At 37.2% G+C, this 22,647-nt stretch overlaps 1 protein-coding gene across 1 annotated transcript in view; it reads right to left on the minus strand.

The window, feature by feature from the left end:
* The window catches only part of LOC105292896 (rab GTPase-activating protein 1-like), an 88,949-nt gene that overhangs the window by 7,898 nt on the left and 58,404 nt on the right, over positions 1–22,647 (minus strand). The window contains exons 11-12 of the mRNA XM_011361287.2: positions 12,259–12,352; positions 6,164–6,314 (exon numbers count right to left, since the gene is read on the minus strand). Of these exons, the coding sequence (XP_011359589.2) occupies positions 6,164–6,314; positions 12,259–12,352 (245 nt within the window). The remainder of the gene's footprint in view (positions 1–6,163; positions 6,315–12,258; positions 12,353–22,647) is intronic.

Here is a 22,647-nt window from a genome sequence, read left to right on the forward strand (position 1 = left end):
CAAACACAACCTAGTACCTAGTAAGCGATTTGAGTTTCTAATTTGGAGCTGTCCAGCATCATTTCGGAGGGATGCACGGCTTTCATGCACTGCCACATAAACACCAACAGGAGGGACAAACGATGGCGAGCACAAGCACAAGTTCCATACACGTGCTGTCACACCTCAGCATTCAGATCATGGATAAATTATAGGTAACTCCAGTTTCTATTATCAGTCCTGATATATCTTCTACTTGACCTTGGCCTGAGTATTTAAACTGTTAGACTTCTGCATTAACTGTAATATTAGTACTTGAAATCAATCTAATCTAAAGATAAGTCACAAAGATAAACACAGGTTTCTAAATCAAATAATGTATGAAATAAACATATATGACAGTACTTCAAATAAGGTGAATATGTGACTGAGTTATGCTAATTAACACAAATCTACATACCCAAGGTGCAAAGGAAACCTTACACAAAAATAAGCCCAAAGAGACAAAACCTGAATAAAAACTATGGCTCCTGGCTTGAATACTGTTCTTGCTCAAGACACTGTTTTGCTGCCAGCGGATGCATCACACATAGTACAGGTCGGTGGCGTTTGGAGGTTAATAACTTTTTCTCCTTTCTTTAAAGAAACTACAAATCTAACAGAAACGCATCTACCTTTAAAAAGCAATTACTCGAGATTCATAGGACGTTTGCCCCGGCCAAGCATGCCAAAGTTCTCACTAGTAGTTCATCATCAATTACCATTTGGTAAATTAAGAAATATCTAATATACTGAATATAATAATCATCACACGAACACAAATGAGCCTGGGAAACAAGACATATGGTACATAAAATAATGCACATACTCTTGTGAAATTAAAATACTCTCTCATACAGTAATTTTCTAAAAAGATTTCAGTTAAGGCAAATAAACTGTTAAACTAACAAAAATGTCAATATGTTTTAAATAGACAAATTCACTAATAATTGTTGGATATTTATGTTTATTTTGATCTAGCATGACATATATATGTTACTTTCTATTTACATATATCTATATATATACCCAAATGTTGTCTACTAAGATTATATCTAAGTAGTGTGGTTTGTTCCAAGATTTAAAAAACATGGTAAGATTACAAGTTAAAAAGCCTTGGAGATCAATCGAAATATTCTAACACCAAAATTACTGCTATGGTATAAATTTACATCCGAAAAGAAGTCCATTAAATATCAAAGTTTATCACTGCAAAATAAAGTCAGCTGGAAATCCTTAAATTATCCCTTTCAACTGAGACATAAGCAGTTAAGAAACGTTGCTAGAAGCTGGACAGCAAGTGGCTAAGTCTACAGTTTCTTTCTGTAAAACAGCCTGGGCAGGCAGCTGATGAGCAGTTTCCTTTTTAATTAGAGTTGCTTCCTGATTAATTAGTCCCAGAACACTTAATGCAGGTCTACACTGTGCCACTGGGACAAACAATGATTCTCCTCTTAGTACTACATGGCATCTTTTCCCGAGGATTAGGCTCAATCTATTTTCTGTTCAAATGGGGAAGAGTCTTTTCACAGAAGTGGGTTGGAAAAACCATCATCATCAGCCTCGACAGAAAAAGAGAATGTTAAATTATCTAGGGGAACTCCTCCAACCCTTAACATAAGGTTCTAGCATAGGTTTTTTATTCAGAAAATATTCATTTTAAATAATATGTAACAAAGATCAATTTCCCTTTTGACTATCAGCCCTAAAAAACTGAATGAGGCAGAAATTTTGTAAACATACCCAAATCATCCTTGCACATGCTTGAGCTTTGAAATCCTTCAGAGTAAAGATCTGAGGCCCTTAGAATGTAAAGTAAAAAAGCTACAGAGACTTTGATTAAATAATCTGTATGAAGAGATGGAATCTTAATCTTAAAAGTACCTAGGTGCCAACTACATAGATGGGTAGAAAAATTAAGATAAGCTTTCCATTAAAAAATTGCCATCATACTTTTTCAAATAAGAACTGAAAATTCAAAGAGTTCAATGGAATTGCTCCTTTTTCATATCGTTTTTGCAGGCATCGAGGTAAAAGTCATCTATTAAAATATTAAGTAGTTTTCATAAACATGTCAGAACAGCCTCTTAAAGGGTAGAAGTGACTGAATTATTCTAACAGTAGTAAGAAGTAAAGCTCTATCTTACAGAAGAATGCATACCCATAATATTCCAATCCAGGAGTAAAACAGTTTTGAGCCACTTTTACCTAGTCTATTCATTCATTATTCATTAGGAATAAAAATGTATATTAAAAAAGTTAAAGTCTATTATGAGCTTAATAGAAGCATTACTGATATGATAAATTGTGAATTTAGAAAAAGTAAAGATTTAATATAGAGAAAAAAGGAACCAAATGAGAATCATAATCAATTGTTATGCAATAATTGTTCTTTTAAAATTGTAATATATTGAATTAATTATAATACTTAATCTGAAACACTCTATGAAATTAATATGCTAATTAAATCAAAAACCAGTTTATAGAATAAAGCTTTAAAGTCTGAAAAAAGTTTGCAGCATCGATACTATCCCCAACATGGTATTTATCTAGTATCTTCTTGAGGAAGCTCAAGAAATTTCATAAAGGAACTAAATTTTTCTAAGGCCTACGATAACCTCCAATTTACTCAGTGGTCTTCTGGTTTTCTCACATTTATGTTTTTCTATTTGATGGAAAAAGGAAGTAGGAACTAGGATATGAGTTTGCAATAGGAGATACACTCCACTTCATCTTTAGGGATCTGTATGTGTGCATATTAACAATTATGTATCTTCTCCACAAGCTCAAAAGAAGTAATTACTTATCTTATGATGAAAAATTGAACAAATTAAAAAGACAACTTTTCAATGCCTACTCTTGAAGTCTGGTCCCTAAGAGCTACTCATTACATGTGATAAAAATAGTGAAACTACAATTAATCAACTCTGGTCTATAACTTGATGTATTCCACTAAAAAAAAAGAAAAACAATATTCATAACCTCTTTTTTTTTTATTTTTATAAGAGTTTATTTGAGCCAAACTGACAATATATGCTGGGGAACAAGATCTCAAATGCTCCCCCAACAGGCATAACTTCTAACCCAATTCTTCAATTACATGGCCATTGCCACGTGATCCCTCCTTTAAAAAAAATCATGGAGCGCTGTGGAGTTTAAAATACTTAGTCATTCAATAAATATTTATTAAGGGCTAGTTCCATGCTCTGGAACTACAAAGTAAAACAAAATGATGGTTTCTCTATGATGACAGTCCACTATCTTGTCAGTTCAAAAATCAACTAAAGGCCATGCGACTAAAAAGCCAGTACTCCTGAGAAATTCACAGGAACGTGAAACCAAGCAAATATAAAACCACGAATAATGAAAATACTTTTCAGAGCTCCATTATGGACAGTTAAGAAACAGAGGCAGGTATAAAGAAAAGAGAAGATATGATGAGAGACAAAGAAATATAACCTACAAAGGGACTCCAAAAGAGAAAGAAAAGATACTGAGAAAGATTCATGACATAATCAAGGAAGAAGCTGCAAAACAGAACTGCCATCGAAACATGAGCAGAAACATGTAGTTTGTTAGCGGGGATGGATTTTTGGTACCAGCCTCATAAGTATCTGTGGTATCTCCCTCTTTTTTAACCTTGACACTAATTAATAGTAAACATACCTTAACGTGAATTTGACGAAAAAGTAAATCAAAGACAAAGCAAAAACCCTAGAGAAAACTTATACCATATTACCCAATAAATATAAATATGTATGCTCTAGAAATATGTAGAGATAAAGTTAAAAGATGTTATTATGAAATTGGGATCCATGAGTCACATTGTAATCCAAGGCTCTTGAAAATGTGTGAGATTTAAAAAAAATAACGGCTTCCTTCTTATCCTTAATTCTATAGTTATAAACACAGCTTTTATGTCACTGAATCGTCTATACTCAACAATAACCCAAAGGCCTTCTGTCAAAACAGTGTACTCCTACTCGAATTCCATAATATGAAAATGAAGGTAACATTAGAAAATCATCTTTAATTTACCTCAAAACTATTAACTATGTTTAAAGGACGAGAAAAATATTTGTTGCTAAAAACAAAACATTATGACTTAAGTACATGAAAATAATTAGGAATATATTTTTTAAACCTTACACAAACATGTCAGTGTTGGGGGAACCTTCTGGTCCTCAGCTTCACAGATAACTGTGATTTTTACATGCAAGTGTCAATATCGATATGGTAAAAAAATGTAACAGCTCGGGGATGAGGACCAAGAAAATTTGACAAAAATTGTGCTGTACAAAAAAAAAATAATAAGATATAATTATGTACTAAGAAACCATCGCCCTTATTATGCAAGAAAAGAGAAAACAAAAGGTACATTTTCTTAAATAATCTCTTACCATAAGTCTTAGTTTCCTTTAACGAATACCTTCTGGTATCTACATGTTCAAGGTATTTTACATTACAGCATAGTACGTATTCTTTATTCTCCTCGCCCACCTTAGTTTTTTCATTAACAAATTTTAAAGAACTATAAATTTTCTGGAGAAATTTTTGTGAATAGTATGGCTACATCGATTACACGCCAGCACAAGAGTCTGTGGCATTTATAAACACCCATGGTACAGACCCAGCTGGAATAACCCCATTCTATCAAAAAGCTAATTTCCCACACGTAGACAAGGTGATGGCAGAGAACAGAGCAGCTTCCTAATTAAGCAACGCCCTGCCTCGCCATGAAACCTAGCGCAGTGCTGTCTGACTGACATACTGCGTTAGATTTTTAAAATATAAACCAGGTAAAAGGGAAAGCAAACATCTACCTAGCTAAATGAGGTACAGAGTTTAATTTAGTTGTAAAAACCAAATAAAAAATACATGACTGATACCACAATTTCACTTTTCAATGACATCTTTACTAAATGTCATTCAATCATAAGAAAAATACCAATTTAAACATTTCCTCTTGAGAATGTCCAGTAACTATAATTATAGAATATTCTAAAAAAATAGAGTAAAAATTTTTCTTTAGCTACATGTTTTATTAAAAGCCATCTGCTACAACAATGTACTGGAGAGCCGGGAGAAGACAGGCTTCACTCTGAGCAGTACCGATAACCTGACGAGAATAAACACAGTGAAGCTTCATCTGTCCACACAATGCTTGAAAAAGCAGAGAACTTGAAGAATTTTTAAATGGTTGTTTTTTTATTTATATTACAAAAAAGATTCTTGGCAGCAACTACCAAAGGAATATTTGCAGCTAATGCCCTTTTTGTCCTCTGAAAGAGGTTTAAGCACATGCTCTCTGTGATCCATGAAACTAGACTTCATTGCAAGTTTATATTGTTTCATATTAGCTAATGAATGGTATTTTTGCAGTTCACTGACTTTAAAAATGAGTATGCATTACCACCTCACTACCTTACCACGCAGACAACAGGTCTTCAAACATTTATTGAACAGACACTATAATATTACTTGTTAAAATTCTATTACATCATTCCTAGGTGGCCAATTAAATATTCTCTTGGGACATCATTTGGATATGACATATTTTCTGAGGTTTTTCATTTCCCATATTTATTCTAACAAGAATAAACTTGTATTACATTCTTCCCATTTAACAAGGGACGCGCATCGATCCATGAATAGTGGATGTAGTTGGCCACCTGGGGTGAGAGCAAGGGAAGGAAAGAGCAGAGATTCCACTTTCTAAGGCTCCCTGGATAATCCAAGCTAAGTCACTGAGTGGCAGCTGAGCCACTACAGAAGCCTTTTAATTTCTTCTGAAGTTAATTCGATCTTAAAAGTATACTGCGTTCAAGTAGAACTGTATAAAGCTCATAGGACAAAAAAGTAAATTTACAACACTTGAAACATAAACATATTCCGATTTGGTAAAGAGGCATTATAGTCACTATCACGAAAAACTGAAAGCCGAGGATTGAGTTCTCACAGATGACTACAGCGCACAGCTTGCCACTGTCCAACAACTGTTCGGGACAAAAGGCAGAGCCAGTCACCGCACCACACCAAAACAGCTTCCAAACAGAGTCCAAGCACTGATGACCTACTGGAGCCAGGAAAACAGGAGTCATTCAAAACGCTGTCCCAGGACGAGCATGTGAGAAGAGCCCCCTACCTTTGTGATGAGCAGGCGGTATCTATCCAGCATGGCCTGGTTGTCATGGCAGCCTGCTAACAACTGCCATACTTCTGCCCTCAGAGCTTCAGGGACACCGCTCTTCACCAGGGTGGAGAGCCCCTTCGGCCGTGCGCCAAGGTTACTGTGCCTGGAAAAACAAAAAACAAGAAAACGAAACAGTCAGGTTCCCTTCACCACTGCTGAACTCCTGTTGTTACGAGAAGCGTATCAGTGAGTTTATATAAAAGTGTAAGCTTGGGTCAAGAGAAGCATGAGGGGAGGGCATGAAATCACAGAGTCTAAGCCCTGTGATGTCTTTGACTATTTTTCTTGATCCTGTCTTCTTCACGGGTGAGCCATGTTATTTCACCATCAAGGAAAGGTTGGTTTTTTTCTTTTTCCTTCCTCTCATTTACTTTTTTAAATCATCCTATGAACTTACTCATAATGAATGTGTTAACTAAATACTTCTAGGCAGTATTTCAAGGCATAAAAAGAACCATCTGAATCCCCTGAGGCTAATGGAAGTTAAGGTGCTTAATGGCGTGTGTATGGCAGGAAACGCGGGGAAGGGATGCTGAAGCTGAACGTGGACCACAGGCCTATCGCACCTTGACTGTTCCCAAAAAGCTCCCTAAAGGAAGGACCTAGCCCTTTCCTACAAAACCTACACACTTTGCTGGGGGAGCAACATACATACTTATTAGCCCTACCCATTTCCAAAGATATTCGGAATTGGAACAAAGGCAAATATTTCTTGTCATAAAGTCAGTGATCGCATAGCAGGTCTGCTACCATAATAATGTACCCATCTGAACAAGACACCAAACTGGAGTTCCCAGTCTTGTGAGTATAAATTCCAGTACTCAACTTTTCCTGGTGCCTAGCTCGAACCCGAAGCCATGTTCTATGCTTTTTGCTCAGACTCTCTCTCTACCTGAATTCGATGCTCACTTTTGCTGTTTTAGAGCTGACCCCGGTATAACCATCTGGACGCCAAACCCTGGTGACGTGCAATGGTTTGGTCGAACATCCCAGGCTCGTTTCAAGCTTTTAGCCTTTAACATCATAGAATCCATAGGTCTCTTTTCTAACATTGGCCTCCCATCTACTTCACCTACTTCTCCAGCTTATACGCCCGCTTCCGCTCCCAGCACAGAGCACTGCTGGCATGCACTGCCTCTGGAAATATGGTCCGTGCCTCCCCCAACCGCCATAACCCGGCTGCCTTGGGAAAACTGTAAGAACTTCGGTAACTCAAAAGTTCAAGCAAACTCACCCCATTCATATTTTTAATAAACTATCAGATTTACGTCCACTCTGCTTTCTTTCATTCTCTTCAAGGAAAACTTTTATGTTGCTGAGCTAAAGAACCTGGGCTAATGCTACTGACAGGCCTGACACAACACGAAGTAAGAAGAGGTAGAGCTTATTATACAAGTTAGCGGGGCCCTCATGCTATTAAAAACAGTTACGCTGCTAAGCGAGAAAAGCAGGTTCGGAATAATACATACGGTAATATTTTAAATACACGTCCTTCCTTTCTCTCCCTCCTCTCCCAAACTGTACATATGGTATTATTTTAAATACTCATATTCTCCTCTTTTTCCTCTGTCTCTCTCTCCTTCCCCCTCACCCGACTTTTTACACCCCCTCACAAGCTCCATCTCTGATTGCTTTTTAAAACTGGCTTTTAACATGCATAGGGAAAGAATGTGGAAGAAGAGACTCCAAAGTATCTGTATAACAGAATTAAGAGAGAAAGAATTCCTTTTATATTCCTACGCCTTTTGAAATATTTACGATGCTCTTAAATTTTCACACACACAAAAAAAGTCATTTCAATTTTTTAAATTTCTCTCATAGACTTAAAATATAATTTTAGTTAATTTGGAAACACGCCATAGCTAAATGAGGTCCACGAAATATGTCAAGTCGAGGGAGAGTATTAATTATTCTTGAGAAGATTTATACTTGAGTAAACTATTTGACCTCTGGAACTTTCTTCCTGCTGCCTCTTCTCTTCACTAGCCAATTGAGTTTAAGATTACCAAAGACTATTATGCCACAAGAGAGCCAGGATCAGTCATAAAAGGATCTTTTTCATAACTTATGATTTAAGTTCTGATTATATTTTTTAAAAGGAAAAATATATGTGCTTTGACGGCACCTGAGTGTCTGTACTCTTAATGTAGTAAACTGACAACTAAAAACCAGTTTGCAAGGGCTAAACTCATTCCCTCTGAGATTAGATGCAAAATATTCTGAATTCTGAGGTCCATAATGTATAATATCATATAAGGGGAATTGAAAGTAATTAAATATATGATATGCCATGTGCTTCTAGATTTCAATAAATCGCCACTGTGTATCCACAGCTATTAAAACTCCAATAAATACCTCCCAGGTAAAAGTAAGCTTTATTCAACCCCACGTCGCCCTCTAGCCATGACACCGCCGCTTCCCGGCACATGGAATTTCTCGAGTCACCCTACAGTCACCATCTCCAGTTCTTCCCCTCTCGATCATTCGACTTGGCTCAACATGGCTTCTCTTTCTCCTAGAAAGCAGTTCTCACTTAAATGACATATAACCTCTCTCTATGCCACTAACCACAAGTGACATTTTCCAACCCTTTGTTCCTTTTGGCATCGGTGACAAAGCCCGCCCTCTTTTCCCCCTCTCAAATCGCACTGCCGACTGTTTCTCTTCTAAACCTCTTACAAGTCCCGAGTTCTCTCCACCCCTCCCCTCCGTGACCCAGGTCCCTTCCCTCCCTTGTCTCTGGGCACGGTCACCTACATCCATGCATTCTGAGCTCCACGGGCTCAAAGGCACCTCACAATCAACACACCCAAATACCCAAGGAGCCCAGAGGCCAAAGAATGATGCAGAGAAGTCCAGCTTGTCGGTTTAGCATTCTGACAGGGGCCTTACTTATAAGAGAGCAGTCCTGGGTGGCTGCAGGACACAATGAACCCCCGCAGGTTCACCCCTCCAGCCCATCAGTTTTATTCGCCTCTAAAAGGTGGGTCTACGTGTTCCAAAAGGCAGATTGGCCGATGCGGGGGCATGACGGGACTAGGTACAGGGGCTCTGGCACCAGGGCGAGTTAAACACTGAGGGTGCCTTGCCGCAGAGGAAAGGCTAAGCGGTGTGGGAAGGACTGATAGTAGTTTGTGACTAAGTCAAAGCCTCTGTGCACATTCTTGAGTCCACCTGGGAGAGGATGGAGGGACAAGGGTTCCAGTGGATTCGTTTTAAAATGGAGTTAGCTTTTCAGATGAAGTCAGCTGTGTCCATGCACCACCCAAATCTGAACTCATATTCTTTCTCCTTAAACCTGTTTGTTTCCAGGGTATCCCACCGCAGTGGCTGTCATTCGGATTGTAATCCATCCAAGTGAGAAACCTATCAGTTATTGCTGACGTTACTCCTTGCCCCATAATTCATTACCGATCCATCAAAAAGTCTAACTTCGTTTTCCCAGCCTCTCCAAAATCCACACACTTCTACCTCCAAGACCACCAATACTAATTATGCTAGGCCTCTAATTACTCACAGTCCCCAACATCCACTCATCCTACCAGAATACGTTTCCAACACCGCAGGCAGAATGCAAAGGACAGCTTGATGAACTATTATGTTAACTCAGGTTAGTTTATGTAATGGTTTACATAAGATTTTGGACTTGGAATACCTCTTCCTATACGTGCACACACACACCCCTTAAGGTTAACAGTCAACATCTCTGATGAACATTTACCATAATACAACCCAACTCAGTTGACACTCAGCTTCTAGTTGACCCTCAGCTTCTAGTTGACCCTCAGCCATCTGTTTGGTCAGGGATAATGGAAAAATCTTTTCTTCTCTTTTAAAAACCTAGGCACTACTTACCTATTCAGACTGACATTTAAAAAGAACTCGGTCATTCCTAACACCACATGATCAACAGCTTTAATTTACTGATTATCCTGGTAACGATATAGTAATTACATTGCACACAGCACCTTAGTACTTAAGAGGTACTAATAAATATTAAACCAAATGCTACTAGTATACATCTATGACCACGGAGGACCTAAACAAAAGGCTATTTATAGACATAATCATTGCTTTCAATATTTCCAATAAAAATGTAACTACTTATGACCATTACTTCCATATAATATTAACTGCAGCTATCAGACTTGGAAATAAACAATTAGTTATGACACGTGTTGAACTCTCCACTGGAAACAACCTAGGTATCTAGTTATTCAAACAGTCACATGTAAAACAGATAGGTAGTAAACATGTAGTAATCAGGCAGTTTTTAATGCATGAATATCAACTCCACAAGACTCTCTCTTCTTTACTTAGGCATTCCAAGCACCTAGAACAGTGCCGGGGACACAGAAGGCATTCGCTACGTGTTTGATAAATGGATGAATTTATTTATGAAAATAGATTAAGATGGTCTACTACTAAAGCTAAGATAAAATGAGTGCTTTTTTAAAAGCAAACATTCTCATTGGTTTTAATAGAATAAGAAAGCTGTCACGTACTCATCTAGTTACTTCAAAGAGGCATCTCTTCCTGAAACTAGCTAGGCTTATAAGAACTTTTTTCTACTTTTAAAGCTTTCCAGGAGAGAATCTCCAAAGGAAGGTATCATTTCTAAAAAAAAAAAAAAAAGGGGGCAGAGAAATCAAGAGAGAAAAAGAAAAGCCATCAAGTGACACCGAGAGGTTACTGAAGGAATGAGGGCCATTCTGAGAGAGGGAAGGCAGAAGTAGGTGGCCAGAAGATATGAGAAGGTGAGGGCAGCTCCTGAAAATTAAAGGGTGTACGCCCTTATTTGTCCCTAACTAGGCTAATTTATAACTCTCAACAGACAGAAGATAACATGTAGAAAGCTGGTAATAATGCAAAAGTTTTCTGTCCCTATCTATGCAAATGACTCCTGCTCATGGCAATGCAAATGAATTGTCAGGTAGAGAACATAAATATCCGAATCGAATCTTCATTTTGAGGTTCTAATATCTTACTGGTTCCCCATTAATTAATGAGTTAAATAAACTCTCTGGACTGTGTTCGTTTTATTTTTATATTTTATATTTTATATTTGTACATGTAAGATAAATTTTCTTTGTTTAATAAAGGCAAGGCAGCTAGCCCCCTCTTCCTCTTAGGGTAGCTCCTTCAAACAATAGGCTCGACACTGTCAGGAATCTGACAAACCTAGTTTCTATAGTTTACAATGAGAAGTCATGAGCCTTCCGCCTCTTGGATCTGTAAATACACATCTCCATATTAACTCACGTAACTCTCAGGATATGTACAGATTACCATAAACAACATGCACCTGTCTCTTAAGAAGATAAAAGAAGTTTTCATTGTTCCTTCTTCTACTTACTGTACAAAATGTGTGAGATTCGTCCCAGACTTTGTAGTTTCTCCTAGACTATCTGTATGCATATACATACACGTACTCAGTAAAAAGCACGTTTCCACATCTCTCTACTGCTTTGGCAGAGTATTTCTGTTGGCAAGATGTTTTCATTTTACCAACATATGATACTCGAGATTACCTTTTGTAAAAATTATAATAAATATAAAGAGTACTTTTTTTGTATTTCCAGACAAAATATCCCAAAATGTAAAGTTTCAGTCAGAAAGAATAAAACAGGCAGAGTTATACTTTACAATCGGTGGTGAAATAAGTATCTATAAACTCTACAGCCCCCGTTAGTGGTTACAGACCTAGCAAGGAAAAGCAACAGAATCCATTAAGAATAGATATTTACATGTGTTGGCAACAGAGCGTAACGTTGACTACCCTAAGCAATGCTATGTGTGAGTGAAATCATAAGGCTAATGTAGCTTCCAAAAGTAGGCTGAACAAGACCACAGCAGGTGGAAGACTTGGCCAAACACAGAGCATTTATGAATGATATTTTTTAAACTGTTATGTTTTTAAATACATTGAAATATTAAGATTTATAAACATATATTTTAATTTTAATTAATACAACAAACTGTGAATATAAAATTTAATACGTCAATTATGTAATATAAAATTTTCAAAAAGAAAAATAAATTTTTACCATCTTCCTAGCAATTCTCCCCAAGAATATAGGATCTTCTCAGGACAATCCTTAGACACGTCCCCTGTTCCACTTGAGAGTTCGTTATCACTCTCTACAGAAGAAACACAAAAACCAAAACACACATTATTTATATATTATGTTAGATACTTATATATTATAAGAAATGTGACTATGTGCCTACAAAAAACAAATAATACTTATGCTTATATTATACTCACTGCAAAAATAACAGTAAAAACTTCACTTATATCTCTTTAGCGCCCAAATACATATTTTCAAAGCATAAACTTTTTATGAAAATACTTATCCACACTTTACATAGTATGAAAACATCTACAAATAGTTTTCCAAAGAGTAAAATGTAAAAGCTAATGGTAACAAAATCAGAAATTCCTATATAATGCTCTACTCACCAGATGAATATTCTCAAATATTAATATTAGTGAGACCAACAAATACTAAAACTAGGGTCAGATATATATCAATATATAAAATTGAGAAATATATATATTATGATATAAACAAACCAATAAACTAAAATGTAAAAAAAAAATTTTAAGGTTTTAAAAATACGATCATAAGCACAAAATATTTTTGACTAAAGGCAACTGCTTGGCCTTTTAAAACGGCAACTTTACAAAACACCTGAAAATGTAAAGAAAGTAATAGTTTTGGAAAGAATAAGAAGGGCTTAATTACAGTTTACAATCAGTGGGGAAAATGAGTAATTCTAAGTTCAATAAATCTTTTAAGTGGTAATAGAGTTGGTAGAGAAAGCAAATGTAATGGGCACAATTTACCTACATTATAACAAGACCTTTGACACAATACTACAAAAGAAAAGGCCAGAGAAATGTTGTCTGAATGATGAAATAAGCCAGATAAAAATCCGTCTGGCTGACGGCAAGCACCAAGCTTTCTCAGCGCTGTCACAACGTGACAGGGGCTGGCACTGAGTGGATCCCGCCGCGATCTGCATTAAGAACAGCATCACTTAGCCGACTATAACCCAAATGGTCCAAGTATAAACCAATGCGCATAGGTCGACATACCCAACACCAAAAACATCAATGTGAGAGAAAAAGGTTTATTTGGCGAGGTTAAAAGATTTGGTCATATCCACATAAAAAGATTTTATCACGTATTGTAAAATATAACCAACACCTCTGCATGCACACAGAAAAATGCTTCAACATTTTTAGGATAATATCAGATAAACAAGAATTAGGAAGGACATTTTACCCAAAAAGTGAACATTATTCTAGAAACTGGGATGAAAGTTAAGAGGGTAGACTTTAACTAACATGGCTGCTCTGGGAACACCTCACACAAGCACTCTACGAAGTTTACCCAGAAGAAGGATTGCTGGTTATATGGTAATTCTATTCTTAATTTTTTGAGGACCTTCCACACTGTTTTCCATAGCGGCTACACCAATTTACACTCCACCAGCAGTGTATGAGGGTTCCCTCTTTCCCACAACCTCTCCAACACTTGTTATTACTTGTCTTGTTGATGACAGCCATTCTAACCGGTGTGAGATGGTATCTCCTTGTGGTTCTGATTTATATTTCTCTAATAGCTAGTGAAGTTCAGCATCTTTTCATATATCTGTTGGTCATTTGTGTGTCTTCTTGGAAGTGTCTGTCTGCTTTTTTAATTTATATTCCAGGCGCTATTCTAAGTTTTATAGGTTTTTATCTCATTTCATCCTCTAAACAACCTAATGAGGTAGTCATTCCTAGTATGCCCACTTTAAAGAAGAGAAAATAGAGGCACAGAGAGGTTAAATAACTTGCCCAAGGTTACCCTGCTAATAAGTGATGAAGAGATAGGATTCAATCTCAGGTGGAAACCAGAGTCAAATACTACCTCTCCTTATAGTTTTCCTGCCATGTTTCTAAAGGAGGCTGTGCTTGGGATTTAGCAGATACCGGTCTGTGCCAAATGCCAATATCTAGTAAATGCTGGGAGCCAGAGCCAAGAATGGAAAAGCCAGACACATTTAAAGCAACATGCCCAAGAAACCCTAAATTGTGAGCAACGGATTTAATGGAGAGGCTTCAGGGTGTGTTCCTCTTGATGCTCAGGAGGCAGGAAATTGATATTCCAGTGACACCACGAGTGCGAGCCAGATTCCGGTCTCCCTTGCTGCTACTGACCATGAGTGTGTTAATATGTATCGGCTAACCTGCTGGACAGGAGAAAAGGGGGCTGAAGGAAAGTAAAGTTCCTACTATATAGATAAGACAGAGCTTCTAGACAGGATGAAAAAACAGACTAACAAAGAAATAAGAATGAAAAAGGCATGAGAACAAAGTGCGGTAAAAAATATGATGAGGACGTTGGCAAGTAGAACACGACAAAGAAGAAAAGAGGAGGAACAGCGAACCATGCTGATACGGAGAAGAGTGACTCTGGAGGTTCCGACAAAGCAACCGAATCCCATCCCACACGGGGTCAAAAAGAGGACAAATGAGAGAAGCCTGGGACTCCCATCCTTGGCTAAATCCTACTTTTCCATGGAAACTCAGGCAGGGGTTACCCTCTTCTGGCTGGGCTAAGTGCTGCTCTCTGTTGTCCTGTACATCTTCCTCCATCAGACTTTCGGTCTCTTGGCTGTGGGGACTCACTTTATTTCTATATCTCAAGTGTCTAGATCCGTACTTGGCCGCAAAAGTGTTAAAAGTTGTCTGAATGAATAATTGAAGGGGAGGGGAGAGGAAAGGCGGGGAGAGGAAAATCCATCACAACTACAAAAACTGTGTGCCGTGAACATTGGTGACCTCTGGGACACGGGCGTCTGTGTGCAGACAGAGGTAAATAGGAGTCCGGTTCATTCAGTCCTTCCTATCATAATGGATCCAGGAGCCAAACGGCCTGGATTTGAAACCGGGTTCTACCGCTTACCATCTGTGGGCCAGGTCAAGCTACTTAACTTCTCTGTGCTTCAGCTGCCTAGTTCTAAAATGGAAGTAATAATAGCATCTACCTTATAGAGTAGTGGTAGGCATTAAGCAAGTTACTATATGCAAACACATATGACAGCACCTGGCAAAAGGCAAGAGTTATATAAATGTTAGCTATTAAAAGCTGTTTTCATTCAATAAATATGAATGCCTATAATGTAGAGTACTGGGGTAGAAGCTAGAGCATCCCACGTTTATTTTTTCTTATGATCCACTGACTGCTAATATGCAGAGAGCAGAACACAATTGTGCAACACCAAAGCAAGGTAAAGAGCTGTACATTTTTAGATCAAATAAAATAAATATGCAAGATACTTCAATCAAAATAATTTAAGGGCTCTCTTGTAACTTTGGCCACTCTCTGCTTTGGGGGAAAATAATTGTGTTTCTATTAGCAACTTTTTCATCCTATTCATAAAGGAAAATTTTCAGAACTTGTATCGACAGACATTATAAAAGGAAAAAATATACACAGAATGCTTTTCAAATAAAGTTAAAAATAAATCACAAAATTAGGAGCAAATGGGCCAGTCATAAAAATCTCTTTTCAGGGTAAAGGGGGTCAAATATGTGGTGATAGAAAGAAATCTAACTATGGGAGGTGAACACACAATGTAAATATATATATGCCTTACTGTTAAAATGTACAGCTGAAACTTACCAGATTTCTTTAACCAATGTCACTATAAAAAAAATTAATCAAAAAAAATCTCTTTTCAACTGAAGGATTACTCAAAATAAACAGCTGAAAAGTAAGCACAGATAAAATGTGACTGAGGGTTTTCAGAAATTTTCCCCTTAATTTTACCCTTTTTAAATAAGTAATAAATGTTTTCTGAAAAAAAATGCAGAGAATCACAGCTTGCTATAAACTCTCTTCTAAACACACTGGGGAGAAAAAACCCTGAAATCCTTATTAATTGTGTAAAACCTTATTAATTGTGCAAAACATAGGTCTGTATGATACACGTCAAACTAAAACAGTAGAAAAGTAATTTATTTTGGTCAGTAACATATAATATCATTTTGGAAAGCCAAAAACTATAATCATATTTGTATGACCTTGAATATATATAACCTCTCATTTCTCATGTGACTGTCATAATATACTTGTTCTATATGGAAGCTGATATACAAATGTAAATTACTGAAGTCGAACAAAAGATCGTCCTTAATTTCTGAAAGATTATAACATTTCCCACTGACAAAAGCAAGATGATTTATTATAGAGAGAAGATTCAAGGTAGAGGAGACCACACATCGCATGACTTCTTTCCAACTAAATCATCATCACTGTCATTCCGAATCTAATTACAGGTTTCTAATTAATAATCCCTGTAGTTGCTATGCATAAGTGATTAATAAAAATGCATCACCAAAACCTGTCAGCCATACTCAAGAGAAGTAGGGCAGCCAAGACTCCTCACCGGAAGGACAATTAACAACATTAAGCAAACTGCTCTCTTAATTGCAAGGTTAGTATATTCTTTCGTGTGTATGTGTTTGTTGCTTTTTATGTTTTTTTCTGGGATATTAATGACATTTAGAATTTATTTAGATATTTATTTATATTTTGCATTTCAGCTACTTGGAAATGCATTTCAATTTTCTGCCCATTTTCTCTTTTTTTTTTAGACTTCTTTACTGAGTTTTGACTGACATATAAAAAGCTATAGATATTTAATGTATACAACTTGACATGTTTAGAGAGGTTAGTATAGTCATAAAATTTTAAAAATTTGAGCATGTCCATTTGAATGTATTACCTATGACTTGCAAAGTAAATTGAGGGGTAGTAAATGAGGAAAGAAGTATCTGGCAGGTTATAAGAAAGAATATACAGTAAGTCATCAATAGGTTCTGTGACTTTAAGTGAAATGAAGTATAACAAAATCAATTTTACCATAAGCTAATTGATATAAACAAGAGTTAAGTTCCTACAGCAACTGTTGAACAAATGGACATAATTCGAGGACCTGCTATATATAAATAGTTACGTTAAAGGATTATTTTAAAACACATCCTTCAAAGAATGACTTTTTTAAAGGTAGCCAATCAATTAGAGGGAAAAGCAGGAGAAAGAGTCCATCAGGGGAGCTCAAGTTCAGCCACTGGGTAGAAAGGAAGCTCACTCCCATCGACCACGTGGTACACAACACACTCGAGGCCTCTCTAGCGGGGCGGATCGCCCTCTTCCACCGGGAGTGTAATTCTGAAAGGGAAAATACTCTCGAAAAAATGAAAAGGAAGGGGAAACGCCCACAAAACTAGCCGAAGCAGCCACATGAAACCAGGCAGTCAGGAAATAACAGTGAGATCGGGTTCACGTCTGCATTCGAATTTTTTATATTCCCCTCCTGAGAGTCTATACTCACCATGTACCAAGTTGAGTTACTAAAAAAAAAAAATTAGATAACTAGACATGATAAAGACAGAGTAACCACCCATCCATCCGTATGTAGTGTATGTATAACATATATGTGTGCACATATGTGAATGTGTGTGTACATGTGCACAGAGGAAGAGAAGGAGGGAAGAAGAAACAGAGATGGATAAACGTTTCCTAAATGGAGCTGGGATAGGAGGAGAAGGCAAAATCTGGAAGAAATGGGTTCTATTTAACGGAACGCATACTGACTGGTAAAGAGGTTGCCAAGTATAAAACACAATGTGGGGAAGGAGAAAGTGCCAGAACAGATTTAGGTTAGTCTTTAAGACTGGCTCTTGCACATAAGGACTTTAAAAATCAAAAGTGGCAGTAAAAGTATAATTGTGAAAGCAACAGAAAATAATGGATTTTGAGAAAAACTCAAAATTTAGGAGTATAAGTGCCATTGAGATGAGTCTGCTAAGTGTTCTCTGCATGGCCCTGTGATAACACATCTCTCTGTAGCTCCCTGAATACTTGCCTGCCTTCCTTCTAGGACCAAGTTACTCACTTCAGAAAGAGACAGAGAGACTGTTCCAGTCATTGTATTCTTCACCTTAACGAAGTACTTGGCAACTGGTAGCACTCAATTAATGTTTGATAAATAAAAACTCAATATTTTCAGAAACTATATATCAACTGCCTAGATGACACTTCCATCTGGGTATCTAATAAGATCTCAAAACAAAACTCTTAATTTTCTTCCAATAACCATATTTGCCTGATCTCCCCCCATCGTCCATTTTTATAAATGACAGCACTATCCACTTGTTCATACTGAAAATCTACACGTTCTTCTTGAAACCTTTTACCCTTGTCGCCTACATTTAATTACCCAACACTGTGGACTCCATCTCCAAAACATAATCTCAAACCTATCTACTTTTCCCTCTCTCTAAACTACAAGCCTAGTCCAAGCCTCCAGCATTTTGGCAGAGATTACTGTAAGAGTCTCCCAAATGGTCTCCTTGCTTCTAATGCCAGTCCAGTGAACTCCATTCAGTTGGTATGGTGTTTTAACACCATGAGTCAAATCTTACCTGATGTCGCCTGGCTTCCTGTCTACATCTGTCTTGTACCACTCTCTTGCTTGTCCCCTACCCTTTGGTCATCTTTCCTCCTTTCTCTTCCTCAAACACACCAAGCCCAGTTTCACCTCTGACGCTCTGCACTAACTGTTTCCTCTCCTGAGATGCTCTTTCCCCATCTTCCAATGACTGGCTTCCTCTCATCTCTCAGGTCTTAGTTTAAATGCCACCTCCTCGGAGAAATTTTTTGCAGAACACCCAGTCTAAAGTAGCTACCCAGAACAGTCAATCAACTTCAATTATATGAATGACATTATTATTATTATTTCTTGATATTTGTCTTGTTTATTTGTTAACTGTCATCTCTCCCTGAATGACAAGTGGAGAAAATTTACCTCTCTTATTATGTCAAAGGTCTTCGAAATCACCCCCAGGTTCAGTGATTTGCTAGCAAGACTCACAGGACTCAGCAATTACATGCTGCGAACTTACACTTATGATTTATTACAGTGAGTGGACACAAAGCAAAATCAGCAAAGGAAGAAGGCACCTGGGGTGAGGTCTGGAGGGCCAACTGCCAAGAGGCCTCTCCCAGCAGAGTCACAGAGGACTCACTTAATTCCTCCACGGCACATGTGAAGTGCTGTCTACCAGGGAAGCTCGTTGGAGAGACTCAGCGTCTGTGGTTTCTGTTGGGGCTGGTCACTTAAGTCCCCTCTGCCCAGCATGTTCCCAAATCCAGACTCCAGAAGGGAAGCAGGGATTCAGCATAAACCATGTGGTTAGTACAAACAGTTTAGGCACGACGAATCATCTTCTTAGTCAGGAAATGGTGGGAACCCTCCTAACATCTAAGTTTTCCGATACCAGCCAAGGCCAACCTCGCAAGCACGCTTTTATAAAGATAGCTGTCAGAAGCCTAGTATGCTAACTCTTCTCTGAACACTTAGTCACCCCTGTATCACCTATTACAACTTCCGTTACCAGATTTTTAAAACACAAAATGTTGCTCTTCTATGAATCTAACATTTCAAAGAGATTCCCATTCATTAAACAAATATTTACTTAACACTTGCTGCATATTAGGCAATGGGAACTCAAAGAATAAAGTACCATCTGCCCCTCTAGAACTCACACTCTAGAAGGTGAGAGAAATGAATTTTTTAAAAGACCATATTTATAAATAAATAAAGTATTTTAAGAATTATTTTAGCGGTGTGTTCAAAGCACCATTAGAGCAAGATGGTTGGAAGGCTAACAATGCTTCAGAGTGTAACGGAAGGCTAGCAGAAAAAAATTTAAAGAGGACTCAGGGGCTACTTTAGCCAGAAGTGGTCACGGAAGACAAGAAGATCCGAAGAGGTGACACTTGAGCCTTGAACTGAGGTCTAAATGATGAGAAAAAGGAGGCTCACAGAAGTTACCTTCCAAACAAGGAACAACATAACGTATGCAGTGGCGCTGAGGAAGGTCCACTTGAGGGAGGGAGAGCTCTACCTACTTTATAGTAGACAGTCAAGAAATGGTCACTGATATTATAATGATACGTCCTCTTTGTGTATTAATAAGCTGATGATTTAAGAAATCAGATATATGAAGTCCATACCACTACTACATGCGTATCTGATTTCTATCTACCCCATCCATTTACAAAAAATGAATTGAGGCAGAAGTTAAAAATATATACAGGTAAAATGAACCAAAAATCAATTAATCAACTATTCACTCATTCAAATATTTGCTGAGCACTCACTACGTGACCAACCTTAAAAAAAGAGAAACAGACATGCTTCCTGCCTTTGAGGAGTTTATGTCCCAGTATCGGCCGCATGATGCAGCCCATTCTCATGAATATTTTCAGTGCATACAGTGAATTCTTGACTGAGGACACACCCTCTGAAGTAACGACACACTCGCACATACGGAGAATGACAGAGCAGGCACTAGATAAACACCTGGGAGGGAAGGAGAGCGTCCCAGGGGAAGGCGAAGTCCCCTCCTCTCACATCCATGGTGTGCTGGGGTCCCCAAACAATACATACGTCTTAATGGATAAAATCCCAAAGGTGTGGCTTTGAGTGGAGAGGATTCGTAATGTTTTTTCCTGACTCTTCCCACATCACGGCCAAAGCAATGCTGTCATTCCGACTTCCCTTTAGACTCACATGCAGGCAGACACACAAACCAAATGAGATGTTTAGAATCTGACTGTAAGTGTTGTGAACTATTAAACCTCTGACAGGAAGGGCAGCGTTCGTGAGGTTTAGAAGTCAGGTTTAGAAGGCACTTATAAAATTAAAATCGACTAGCCTAATCACCTGTAATCAGGGAACTGTAAATCAAATAAGATGCTATTTATCACCATTCAGAATGTAAATATTTAAAAGACTGATAAAATCTACTGTTGGTGAAGGTCTGAGGGAACGGGTGCTCAGACACACGCTCCAGAAATGGACATAAACCTGCAGTCTTTCTAGGGAACTATTTAACATACCCACCAAAAACCAGACTGTGGACACCATAGCAGTTCAATTTCTAGAAATGTGCATGCGTGCTTCAGCGTATATGTACAAGGAAGAGTATTCTTTATAATATTTGTAATAGCAAAAAAGAAAAATGAAAACTGCTCTTAGCACCTTCAAGGAGAAATGGAAAAGTAAATTACCCTCTATCCATGCCATAGAATACTACTCAATTAAAAACAGAAATAGTTTAATGTAGTGGTCGTAACAAAAAATTAAATGAGAAAAGCAAGTTGCCAAACAGGATACACTCAACATTCCTTTTGGAAAAGGTACATATTTCTCCTAAGAATTAGAATTTGTGGGCAGTGGGGGTCCATTTTATATTTATTTAAAATTTTTAAACAATAAGAAGAAAAGAAAACCCCATATGTTTTTGTGTGTTTGTTTTCTAAGTAATGCAAAGCTGCTTATCTTCCCAAATCATAAATCTTTAACTGGCTTTACACTGACAATTTTTCAGTAGTTCTGTTAATTTATTTACACATCCTAATGATTTGATAAGTAAATGATTTTCTCGGTCAAAAACTATTTTATTCGATTCACATACAAGGAAAATTTGAAATGACAAACATATCAACATTATTCGCTTGGAAAAAACAGAACATGTTATTATTATAAGTTTATGTCAGAGAAAATCCACTTGGGGGTTTTTCTATTACATTTGGTTCATCATTTGTCAACAATAATAGTTATTGTAAGAAGTCTAGCTTGTTTCTAATCAATCTCCTCTCTTCATTAGGCTACCACTTAAAAAGCTATCGACAGCATATCGTTGTGAATAAAAATTCTTACCCTCCTTGCATGCTGGATCTAGACAATTTTTCTAACACATGCTTCACTGAACCACTTAGGAAAATAAAATTACACATAAAAATGTTAATAGAAAGACATAAAATCAAGTCAAATTTCTATAAAGACTATGCGGCATTTAGCCAGTCACTGACCCTTCAAGGACAAAAGTCATCGATCCATCATTTAAAGGTCAGCCCTACTATCAACAAAGATGTTTATAGAATTAAATTAAACCTTCCAGTCTTCAAAAAGGTATCAATTTATAATAACTTCATTTACAATATAATTGCTTTGCATGTAAATATGTAAGATTTCTATATACCTGAAACGCATTTCAATAAAACAAAACAAAAAAATCCTCGGGTCATAATTATTTTCCTCAAAAAAGTAATGACAAGAATGAAATTTTGTGCCAACTTTAGGTATCAAAGATTTTCTCCTAATTCCCAATCATTCTATGAATTAAATTAAGTAGGAGGACGGGGTTTTAATGAAGAGGGAGGAAATCCCGTTTTAGTTAAATTTCAAGGATTTCAAATAAAAACATCTTGGTATAAAATGTAAATTCTGAATAATATCGATAAGAAACATGAGTAAGTGCTCAAGTTTTCATCCGAACTTGATGTAGCACTAGCCTTGGTGCT

The sequence above is a fragment of the Pteropus vampyrus genome, unplaced genomic scaffold, assembly GCF_000151845.1.
Source record: "Pteropus vampyrus isolate Shadow unplaced genomic scaffold, Pvam_2.0 Scaffold65, whole genome shotgun sequence".
In the NCBI taxonomy this organism is placed as follows: Eukaryota; Metazoa; Chordata; class Mammalia; order Chiroptera; family Pteropodidae; genus Pteropus; species Pteropus vampyrus.